Source organism: Cavia porcellus, unplaced genomic scaffold (assembly GCF_034190915.1).
Source record: "Cavia porcellus strain 051 isolate PalLab524CR breed Dunkin Hartley unplaced genomic scaffold, mCavPor4.1 scaffold_4, whole genome shotgun sequence".
Classification (NCBI taxonomy): domain Eukaryota; kingdom Metazoa; phylum Chordata; class Mammalia; order Rodentia; family Caviidae; genus Cavia; species Cavia porcellus.
Genome location: NW_026947487.1, coordinates 72105691 through 72118302, shown reverse-complemented (window position 1 = coordinate 72118302; position 12612 = coordinate 72105691). Strand labels below are relative to the sequence as shown.

The 12612-nt window shown below is 36.3% G+C and overlaps 1 protein-coding gene across 3 annotated transcripts in view; it reads left to right on the top strand.

The window, feature by feature from the left end:
- Fam13a (family with sequence similarity 13 member A) overlaps positions 1-12612 on the top strand; it is a 315293-nt gene that overhangs the window by 257926 nt on the left and 44755 nt on the right. For all 3 annotated transcript variants that reach the window (XM_063247270.1, XM_023564119.2, XM_003467510.5), the window contains 2 exons: positions 5683-5724; positions 8108-8287. In XM_063247270.1, the coding sequence (XP_063103340.1) occupies positions 5683-5724; positions 8108-8287 (222 nt within the window). The remainder of the gene's footprint in view (positions 1-5682; positions 5725-8107; positions 8288-12612) is intronic.

Sequence of the window (12612 nt, the reverse complement as noted above, 5' to 3'; positions counted from 1 at the left end):
GCTAGGCTATGCAGTAAGTCTAAGGCCAACCTCAACTATGTAGGGAAACTTTATCTCAAAAAACACAAACAGACAAAAAAAAAATGGCTAAGGACATTCTGAAGTCAGATGGATAGAATCAGAGCTGTATGAAACTGAGTGAGATGCTACTCTGAACTGCAGTTTACTATTTGTAAAACGGGTACAGTACCTGTGTGACCTACCTATCATATTTCACAATTTTGCTTACAGTTTACAAAAACTAAAAACTGAATTCCATTTTATGCAAAGTATACTAAATAGGCGAAACCAAAAACTTGAAAGTCCCAAGAAAAGCTATACAAAAGGTGAGTATTCTGACATTTTGATGGTTTTTTGTATTTATCAGAAAATATTTAATGGAGTATTAAAATACAGCTAGACAGAATAAATTTTCTCTTTGCTTAAGATTAAAGGAATGGATAGTGTGAAGTTAGAGAAAGTATGAATCCTTTCCTCTTATTGAATTAAACCCAGTATTCAAAATATACCCATGATTCGATAGTATGTTTTCAGTTATCATACTACCATGATAGTTTCAATTTATGTTTCAGAATGTTATCTACAGTATATAATTTAAAAGCAAAAATTATACAGAACATTTTTAATACCAATCACAAAAAGGTGATGCAACTATTATCAAAGTATAAAAACTTGTATGTGCTCCATTAACTTTCTGTGTGTGACAATCATAGCCCCAGTTTAAAGCAAAAAAAAATAAATATTTTGGATGGAGTATATTTATACTGTTTAATACTTTAAAGAGTGAATTAAAATCACAAAAATGTTTAGAAAGTCTTTACACAAGTAAATTGTATAAAGTCTTTATACAATAAAATCACCTGTAATATTGACACTGCACATCAACTTTCACTATGTTAAGATATTAAAAATTCTATTTTGCTAAGAAGATAAATTAAGAGTTTCTTGTTTTGATGATTAGTAACATGATCTTCATCCATAGGCTTAAACACCACATATTTGTCCTTTTAACCCTTACACATTAAAAAGTACCCAAAAAATGTAAAGCTTATAGAGAGAAATGACAACTTATGATTTCTATTAAAACAGTAATATTTTGTAGGCAGGATTATACATCCCCCAGAAAAGGGCATTCTGAAATAAGAGAACACATAGAATATATGGTTTTTCAGAAATGACTGGTTTTGTAGATTTGAAACATATTTCTTTTATGGATTTGAGTTTTATTTATTTTTGAAATCCTACTTGTACCCAGAGGTTTTTATTTTTTTCAGTATGGTATTCAATATTGAGCCGTGACCTTCACACTGAACTATACCTCCATCCTGTTTCTAATTTTTAATTTTAAGACAGGGTCTCATTGAGTTACTTGATTGCCCAAGCTGGACTCAAACTTGCATTATTCGTGCTCAGGCTCACAGATTGCAGGAATTACTGGCAAGCACTACTATGCCCAGCTGTAGATTCTCCATATATATGAAAAATGCCCAGCTGCAGATTCTCCATATGAAAAACTGGTCCATGGATTTCATTACAGTTATCTATCATATGCCTCTGTGTCATATCCTCCCACATCCATTCCTTTTCAGTACTTGGTGATAGAATTTATGTCCCAAGAAGTCACATTTAAGATATTTTGATTGTCAATAATGTATGTGAATAGTAACACTTATATTTGATGCCTGTAGGGCAAAGGATGCATGCTGTATGTATTTCGTATCTTCAATATACTATATGGTGAATCTTTTTTCATATGTATTCTACTTTATTTCAAATCAAGAGATCTTGGAGACAGGCACCTGTGTATCTTATCATATGCATTTTTTTTTCTGGTACTGTAATTGAACCCAGGGTCTTTGCTTTGAGCTGTATCCTTAGCCCTTTTTTATTTTTTATATTGAGGTAGTGTTTTTGCTAAATTGTGAGGCAGGGCTTAAACGTGTGATCTTGCCTCGGCCTCCTGGAGTGCTGGGATCACAGGCATATACTACCATGCCTGGCCATGCAAATTTTAGATAATGTTGCTGAGCATAATCACCTAGGGAAATACAGTTTGGGTATTGTTAATGGAAATGAAGAATAAAGATGTTTAAATACGCAGTAGAATATAATTCAAAGTAGGCTGAGAATCTGTTTTAAGTGACTGTGCAGTAGAATATTCAGTTTCATCATCATTACAATATGCTTAGGTAATGAAATTAGCTCTAATGCTGAGATTTGCTCTTGAGCTTACTTTTTTCACTTTTGAAGGCTTAGTTTTATCAACACTAGCAACTGAGCTCTTCTATTACCCATTTTTATAGAGCCTAGGAAACTCTCTCACAAAGTCAGTCTGAAAAACATATTCATCTTTGTGTGCAAAGGTTAAAAAGCAAGCTACCTGCAGCTGAAAAAAACTTATCTTTCACTTTAATTTGTTTGATTATTGTCTTAATGCTTTTTGCTTTTCAAATCTCTTAGAATTTGCTATGTAAGTCAAATACAGCTATTGCATTCCTTATTGGTATCATTAAATTTTCATAGAAATCTTGTTATTGGTGAATTATTAAACACCTTTGGTATCTAATAAACCATAAAACTAATTATCATAAAATTCAGTGTGCCTTTTATAATGACTTAAGCTTTAGGCCATTAAGCTTGACTCTGAGATTGTATTATAAATTTTAATTTCAATGAAAACCACAAAGGTCCCTCACCAAACCTTTCATTTTCTGTGCGAAGAAACCAGTCCACAGCCTCCAACCTGCCTGTGGTTTTGGACAACAAACTGCAGAGCCAAGACCACAACCTCTCTTTTCTGATTCCCAATGGGAAATATTTTCTTTGCATAATTACATGGAATTATAAACAAGTTACATAAACTAGCAACTCCAAAGAACTATTAAAAATATAAAATACAACTTTATTATAAATCCAATCTAAAATAAATACACTGGCAAAAATGAATATGATTTAACTACTGACTTGTGCATTCTGAGAAAGGTTCTGTACTATTGATTGAGATGACTCAGGTCATTTTTCTTTTAAGCTATAGAGGAAATTTTAATGTATGGGGTTTTTGTTCACTATGGTGAGCATGGAGATTTTCCTTTCTTACCCTCATTACTTGCTTCAATTAGAATGTTTTAAAATAGCCATGTAACAGTGAAGTAATTGAGTTTTTAAGGAATTTTTAGTTTAAAGAATTAATAACTTTTCTATCCAGAGTGTCTTCCATAAACCAACAGCATCCAAATCACTGAAGAATTTATTTAAAATGCAGAATCTAGCCGAAGCTTTAGCTAAGCGTTAGAGTGCTTGCCTAGTGTGTGTGAGACCCTGGGTCCCACTCCAAAAGATTAAAAAGAAAATAAAAACCTTAGTTTCTCCTTCCTTAGACTGAGACCTCCTGGATCACATTATGTGTACAAATGAACAAATCCTAACTGATTCCTACACACACTGAGGTTTGAGAATCACTTATTTAGATTGTTAGAAATCTGGAAACGTCACCCTGTTTATTGTCATTTCTTTGTCTCTTTCTTCCTCACTTTTCTTTGCCTTTCCACCCTGAAAAAAGAACAACAACAAAAAAATCAGTCTGGGGCTGGAGGTTATAGTTCACTGGTACAGAGCTTGCCAGTTTGTGCAAAGCCTTGGGTTGGCTCCTCAGCCCTGCAAAAACAACAAAAAATGCATGGGTCTGCTTTCATAGGCAGAAAGAAGGGTAGGTCAAAAGTGTAAAAGGGAGGGGAAGAAATACAGCTCTCTTCGTTTTGGGATCCACGGGGGACTAACTGGCTAATCATTTATCTTTGGAATGTTGTTTAGAATCTAGCAGGACTGTATTCTTTTCCTCCTCTGATTTCCCCTTGAATCATTCACAGTAGTCCCACAACAAGATTGTGTAACTCTGCCGAGACCCAGAGTATAGGAGTTAATTATACAGTGTTGCCTTTACAGAGGGTAAGCCACAAAACATCAAAAGCGAGGACTCTCTGTTCCAGTAAGGTCTGAGAGCGGCACAGGATTTATTGTTGGTTTTGTGCTGTGAATAACGGGTGGCAGGAGGCAGAGAGAAATGGCTGTGATGAAAAGCAAAGTAAGACACTAAATCCAGGCCTCCAAACACAAAGATGACCACAATGTGTTTTGCTTCTAGTGAGTAACGAATTGAAAGACTCTTGTAGTCATTAAGATTTTGGGCTTTGAGCTTAGGCTTTCTTGGTTCAAATCCCAGCTCATCTATTTCTTGGCTGTGTGGCTATAGAATATTTTTTCAATCTTTTAATCTCATCTGAAAACAATTGTGCCCATCTTGCAGGGTGATTATAAAGAGTAAATGAAAAAAATCTGTGTAAAAAATACTTAGCACAGTGTCTTGAAACATATTTAAATATTTGGTAACTGTTAGGGTAACTTTATATATTTACTGATTATAGAACTCTTCAAATCAACTTCCTTTTCACAAAAGCGTGATTTCATGTTTTTAATGTCTATAGCCACAACAAGCCTGCAACTTGAACTAAAGCGAATGATGTGGGCTAACATGTGTTCACTGGTCACCTCTGCCGGGTCTGGTGGTGGCAGAGGTAAGGAGCGCAATGAGAGAAAATGCAAACTCTGAATGGGAAGATGAGGTGCACATTTAACAGTGGAGAAAAGCCTCAGAGCTGAGGCCAAAGCAACCTGCTCATATCCTGAAAATTATACAGTGTATTTGAGGGTGTTCGGAGAGACTAACAGACAACCATCCATATTTATGATTAACAGCTTTGATTTTTTTTCCTCACTCGTCTTCTACAAACCAGGAAGAAGGACAGAATTTTTAGGTAAAACTATAGTTGTGAAACTATAACTGAGTCATAACTGATCTGCTCAACATTTAACCTCTTTTAGGCACAGCATCTTCAGAAGCTATAAGCACTAGGGACCAGAATGAGAGAAAGTAATGACTCAGCCCTTGGTCATGCTTATATAAAAGCAGAGCACAGGCATGCAGGGTGCTCCTCAGTAGTGTGGGATAATTTTGTCACTCTACGCTGACCACTTTTTAATTCTCTCAAAAGAATTTAAACTTTGGAGACTGTGTGGAAATAGAGGGAGTTTATCAATGCTCAATAAAAAGACTGTCAATCCACTGTTAAGATAGCCAGTTTCCTTCTTGAGGAACTTCAGAAGAAAGCGAGGCTTCAAGGAGGTGGTTTAGAAATACCAATGTAGAAAATAATAGTGCTTCTGGGTTCTCTCTCCCTGCGGCCCCTGTGGCCCTCCACTTGTTTGAGCAGTTTTAGAATGATGTTTCTATCTGACGCCTGGGATAGTGACTTTGGGCTGCGGAGAGCAGCAAAGCAATGGAATAGGCAACAGGAAGCTGGGCAGCAGCATCTGCAGTAACACTTACAGAAATCGAAAAGCCAAGGTCTGTGGCAGTAGTGTGAGAACGAACAGGTGGGGTGCCAGGGTCAGGTGTGAAACTGCCTCTTTACAGAGGAGAAAAGGCCAGTGTTCAGGGATGAGCAGCAGGGTCATTTCTGCATCTAGAAACAAGTGTAGATGAGCATTCAACAATGTTAGTTCAGTGCAGTGTGAGGGCACCGAGGTGCTGGCCCAGCCTCCAGCCCGTGATTGCTTCAGATATGCAGGTCCACATCTGCACCTAACCTGCATCTAACTTTCTTTCTCTTTTCTTCTTTCCCGCAGCGCTCATGTATCCCAAGTCAGCAATGTTTCCACAACTGGAGAGTAAGTTATTTGGGTTGGGTTTTTGTGTTTTGAGTTCTTTTTAATTCCTTTTCCATTTATTAAATTAAAAAAGAAGTCTAATGTTGTACAGTATTTATTGGAAGACTAAAATAAGGAGCAAGCAGTTATTTTTAAACTTCCCTATGTACAGAGGCTAGTACTGAAGAAGAGATGTTCCTGCTTAAGCTTGTGTGGGTATGAGATTAGAGGCAACTCCACTATTTAAAACGCTTAAGACTTCTATTTACTTCATTAAAAATAATGTCAGGATCAGTTGATATTTGCAAAACAGTCCGTGTGCTCTCAGAGGCATCTTGCAATGGAGAATGTAATTCAAGTAGTAACCATGTCTTTACTTCCTATTTCCACCATCTTATCGAGCCTACATTTCTCTAGTGCTACAGTGTGTTGAGCGCAGTGTCGGTTGTGTAATGTCAGATGCACATCCTGAGGTCTACCCTCACAGATCTTGCAGGAAGAAAAGCAAATCAGTGACGCCTGTATTTGTTTAGTGTCTGTTTTACCCTATAGGAATGTAAGTTCCATAAACACAAGCACATGACCCTCATGTTCATTGGGGTCTCCTTCACACCAAGAAAAGTATCTGGCATGTATTAACAATAATTAAATGTTCACCAGGTGACTGATGAATGGTTCCTGGCTCCAAGACATTTCCATCACTTCCAGTTCTCTTCCTTTGTTGTTGGGACAGGTGGGGCCTTTTGGGAACATCTTCCTTTGGAAGGGATCAGGGATAGAAAATGGGGAGGCTGTGCCATGAGAGGAGAAAAATAGAAGGATTAAAAGAGGCATTGATCAGAATGAATTTGGATCTAAAGTAAGAGATTTTTTTCTTTTCTGTTGGGTGAGGAAGTAAGCAGAGGGACAGGGTCAACTTTCCTTAGCTTTACCAATTTTGAAAATTAAAGACTGACACATTCCTTTTGTATTGCCTATTAACCTTTCCATCTTACATGTTTGACTCAGTTTTGGAAACTGTCAGTTAGTGTGTGCACATATTAATTTACACATTCTTTGGCACCACTCTTAGGTAATCCTGGGCCACTTGGGACATAACAATATAAAACAAAAAAAATTTTTATTGAAGGTTGGGGTTTGAGACAGCGTCTTACTGTGTGATTCAGGCTGGCCTTGAACTCACTGTATAATCCAGACTGGCCTCAAATTCACAGCAATCCTCCTGCCTCATCTTCCCAAGTACTGGGATTATAGACATGAGCCACAACTTGACTAAAATAAAATTTCTAGTGCCCAAGTTAATGAATCTTTACTTGACTTTTGTCTTAAAATATTTTAATAAAATTTGAAATAACTATCAGTGTATCATAAAACTGCATTTGAAAAGCCTTAAGTTCTCAAAATCTGTCTTAGAGAACAGTACTTCTCAGTGGTAAGCATTTTTTAAAATGTGTCATCATTTTTCAAATAAAGAAAACCATGCTTTGCAGAGTATAAGAATTTTCCAGGGGCTGGGGATTTAGCTCAGTGGCATAAGCACCTGCCTTGCAAGCAGGTGGTCGTGAGTTCGATACCTAGTACCGATAAAAAAAAAAAAGAATTTTCCAGGGTAGCTTTTTTAGAATTACATAGTATGATGACAAAGAATATTTAGATATATAGAAACTTTTAAAGTGATACCATTTGTATCTTATTCTGTATTCTTTTCAGCTTTTTGCACTAACCTGTTTTCCTCAGGCTGAACAAAGTAAATCTGTCCTTCCAACTGGAACTTATTTTGGGTTGGGTTTACTACAACTTCATTTCTGTACATTACAACTTACTTGACTAGAGGCTAAGAAAGATTGTGATGCTGTTATGAGGTTATGTTGTAATTTTTCTGTTTCCCCAGCTTATCAGAAAAGCATTATTTCCTATGTCATTTTATTTAATGGAATTCTAAATATATGGCAGACATTCTAAAACTATTTGTGCAAGTTTGCTTTTTAATCCATGTTGGCATCCTCTGCACAGCTGATGTGGAATCTGGAGGAAACTTGCTTTTGTAAGAATATGTTCATTATTATTCTGCAAAAAAAAAAAATCTTTCCTCTTTCTGCCCTATGGTAAAGGACCTTTATTTCTTGACTATTTCATAATTGTTACTAGACTTACCATGAGCATTTCAGTAATTCTAGATTCACAAAGATGAGAAACACAATTCTCAAACTTTTGGAATTTGTTCCAGTTAGTTTTGCTTTTAATGCACAATGGGAGTGTTTAGCTTCATGCATCACACTCTGTGTTTGCATCTGAAATAGAAATAAAGGTATTTTCAGAATTGGGGCATATGCTTTTTGAAGGAAATTATTGATAAACTTGATTGCCTGAGTGACTCTTTGTTTGGTTTTTGTTTTGTGACCAGACTCTTAGAAAGAACAATTCGAACAGCTGTTGAACAGCATCTTTTTGATGTTAATAGTGCTGGAGGGCAAAGCTCAGAAGATTCCGAGTCAGGATCGTCATCAGCTTCTTCTACCTCCACAAGACAGCGCCGCCGCCAGCATAAGGCCCAGGATGAGGCTTGCCGTGGTGGAAGAGAGCAGTAAGTTGACACCAGTGATTTTTGCTTGGGTTTTCTCTGCTCCTTTTTAATCATCAGACCTCTTGCTCCTCTCCTTTTTCGGTATTTAGGTTGAAACTTTAAAAGTTTACCATTAGACCACGTAAAACTTGAATGACATTTGAAAACTCGTAGGCGATTGATGAATTCCTCAGTTTCAATGAGCTGTTCCACCTCGGATTTAACACCTTTTACTGTTTCCTCTTGAACGTCTTGAGGTAGACAGATCCGGAATCCTGGAAGCAGAAAGTTGCTGTGTGCCTGTGGGAGGCAGGTTTTTCCTTGCTAGCTAACATAAACTAGTTTATCAGTCAGCAGCATTATATTGATCTGACGAAGTACTAGAACAAACCTCTCATATTATGACTCGTGGTTACATTTTAATACAAGAAAGTACTCAAGTCTAATCAAAGGCAGAAAGTTTAAGTTCTTTACTATTTTAGTAACTAACTGTCAGACACTCCCTTTCTTTCCCTATTTTTCCCTTTCTCTTTCTCTGTTCCTCTCCTTTTCCCTCTCCCACTAACCAGCTACTTTAAGGCATTCACACTTCATGAATTTCAAAAATAATCTCACAAGTAGTTTTATTCTCCAAGAAAACATTTGATAAAGTACCAACGACGTTACTACCATTCACATTACTTAATAATTATGATTTAAATAACCAAAGAAAATAACCTGTGTAGGTAACTGACTATATTCACATATGTTCCCTGAGAATTCCAAGCATATTTTTATTCATAGTAGCTTTTTGCTTCTGTATAGTTATTTGAACTCCATATTAAGTATCAATAGCTAAACCAGACCCTACTCATCCTCCTGCTTTTTCACTCAAAATCTATTACCAAAATTCTTATTTTAAAAAGTAACTTTTTTTCACTTAAATAAAAACACAAAAATAGTATAAGTAAATTCTGTGTTACTTATCATTGAAATTTTTAAGAGCTATATTAACAAATGTAATCTCAGAAAGAAATCAGCATCAATGATATAGTTCATGACTGTATAAGTGGCCTGTGTGGTACTTTTAAAAAATTATCTTGGAGCCAGTAAATAATAGTCATAATATTCCATTTAGAAAATAGAAAAACTCCAATACAGGAAATACTTATGTTTAAAGTTAGCTACTGCCTGGGATTCTAGAAAGCATTTAGGATGCTAGTTTATGTTCTGCCTTTATCTTATTATGCAGGAGGTACAAATTATTCACTTAAGTCTCTTCTTATGCTCCACCTTGTTTTTTGCTACACAACACAGAGCCATACTTTGCATTTTAAAATACACCTTGCTTTCCACCCTCTTTGCTTGGACATAGGGTGAACAACTGGGGTGGAAAGTGGTACTGTGTGTGACAGCAAGTACCCACAGTGGTGGTGGCAGTGACAATAATGGGTCACTGGTAGTGGCAGGTGGTGGGCAGCAGAGGTACAATAAAGAATGGACAGGGGCCAGACAGGGCTAAGAAACATAAACATAGGCTGTCCCCTGCTGTGCAGTGTAAATGCAGTATTTCCCAAGTGTGAGGAGGTTTCTTTCATAAATCGTCTTGATTATATTTAAGTAGCAACATCAGGGGACAGGAGGAGGTAGAGACTGGTCACCTGTCACAGACTGTCCAGCCTTAACATCAAATTGGGGATTTCATCACTACTCATTCTGGTCACTCATCCTGGTCAAGCCAGCAGAGGCCATTAAATAAGGGTTTGGATACAAATATTTCAGCAGCGTCAAGCTCCTGTATGTGGCCAACATAATGTACAGTCTTGCCACATCCTTTTTCGTGAGTGTGAGGTCTCGGGATTCAGAACCCCAAGCTCCTTGTGTGCATCACACCCACCCACCCCTACATCCCGCCCCCAGTCATGAGTTGTACCCATCCAACCTGACACACTGGGTCATAGTCATATCTGAATCATCCTTCAGTTCCCAGCCCATGCTTAATGGCTTCTCTCGGCTCCAATCTTTGGGGAACAAAGCCCTTATGTCTCAGAGCTACCAATCCTGCCCATGCAGCTTTGACCGTAGGCCACCTGTCCTTTCCTCCAGCATAGTGCTGGGTGCCTGCCCTGGCCCGGTTCGCTCCAGCTCTGCTTTCACCTTTCACTTACCTCCTTTTAATATTGTCCCGGCTATTCCACATTGATCTCAGTTCCTCTTTTAACTTTCTTCCTTTCTGTGACTTTGAAATGCCACTTCAGAGGCACTTTGCAGTATCCCCCAGAGTCATTAACACATCATAAATTCTGAGAAGGTCAGGAATCATTATTATAGCTTATAGCAAATGAGTTCTGCGTAGTAATTGCTTATACATAATTGATGAATTCATCTAAAATTTGCATTTCTTCTATTGATGAAAAAATAAGAGAAGATGAAGTTAGACTTCATATTATTCTATGGAATACAATAATACTAGTCTTATGGAATGGTTGAAAAGTGGTTCAAAAGATAGAAAGTCATTTATTTTATTATCGATTAGTTTTACCGCTCACAAATTATAGCTGCAACCACTTTTTAAAATAGCCTTGCTTTGTGCAGTGGCACACTACTGTAATCCCAGCTACTTATTAGGCTGAGGCAGGAGGATCACAAGCTCAAGCCAGCCTGAGGCAACTTAGTGAGATAATGTTTCAAAATTTAAAAAGAAAACATTAAAAGACTGGCAATGTAGCTCAGTGGTAGAAAGCTTGTCCAACATACTTGAGGCCCGCATTTAATCCCTAGTACAGAAATAAAAACTTGAAGCCAGTGCTGGCTATAGCTCCAGATCTGATCAAGGGGTCAGTAAAATCTTGCTAAAGCTGTCTCAGCATATTTTTAAGTAAGCAGTAGTGAAGATGGACTAAAACTATAAATCATCTCTGTTAGTGTAAATGATTTGCTATTTGTTTAAATTTACAAGAATATAATAATACTCATTATTTGCTACAAGAGAAACATAAAAGTGTGAGGAATCTATCATTAAAAAGTTTGTTTAATTCAGCAATTTTTTTTAAAATGCCATCTACCGATGTGAAAAGAAAATGTATTTATACACAATGGAGTACTACTGTACCATAAAGATAAACTTGAGACATCCATAGGTAAACGGATGCAACTCAAGTCCATAATGAAATACATCAGACACACAAATGTAACTATCACATGGTTTCTCTTATATAAGACAACGTATATTCATATATATATATATATATATATATATATATATATATATATATGATGGAGGGGAATTAAGGAAAATAAAGGGGAAAATGATGAAAATAATGCTTTTATAAATGGGAAAGGAACCAAGAGTTGGAGGGAGAAGGGAGGGAAAGAAGGCCTAATGGATAAAAAATAAAGAAGAACTAAGATCTGTTAGGAACATGATCAGATCCCCACGATAAACATAATCATCATGTATGGCAAACACGTACTAATAAAAACTAAAAATTAGGATATCTCCCAATAAAAATGATAGTTTCCAATGGAAGTTTTCCAAATAGAAATATTGTAAAATCTAATAAGTGTGGAAATTTGTTATGATAAGCTGTTTACTTCCACATGATTAAAGAAATTCATAAGATTTTTTAAAATATAAAACATTAAATGAGAGTGATTTAATTTTCCAAAACAAATAGGAAATTGACCCAAATGTTTCTTTGTTATGTCAATCTCATATTAAAACCCTACTGCAAAGTAAAAAGGAAAGCATTCTGTATTAGAGGAGGAATAGTTAAATTTTGTCAGAATACTAAATATGTAGGTAGGACTGAGGAGGAAACCCTGTTACTAAAAGTTAGAAATAAGATCCCAGTAATTAAAGTGAGAGGCCCAGAGGTCTACATTCAGATCAAGCCTTTTGTATCATTATGTCAGATACTCTTTTTTTTAAGAGACTAAAACCAAACAATATAAAACAATAAAGCTAATCAAAACAAAACTGTGAACGTGATACAGGACTTCAAACATAGGAAATCAACAATGGCTACCATGTTGCCTCTTGTTATCTTCAAAATAGCTGCCCATAACATCAAACATAATAAATTCAAACATAACAGAACAGACCAATCAAATCAAAACAATGAAAGCAATACAGTAGTATATCTTGTTATCTTTGAAATAACTGCCCATGCCATCAGATATAATAAAATCAAGCAAACAAAACAATGAAAATGATACAGGACTTTAAAACAAGACAATAGGAAATTAACAATGGCTACCACCTTCATAAGGAAGTCTTCCATAGTTGCTATATTGCATATTGTTATCCTCTAAATAGATTCTCAGACTACCAGCTTTAAGCCTACAAAGTCAATCAAATAATGCAG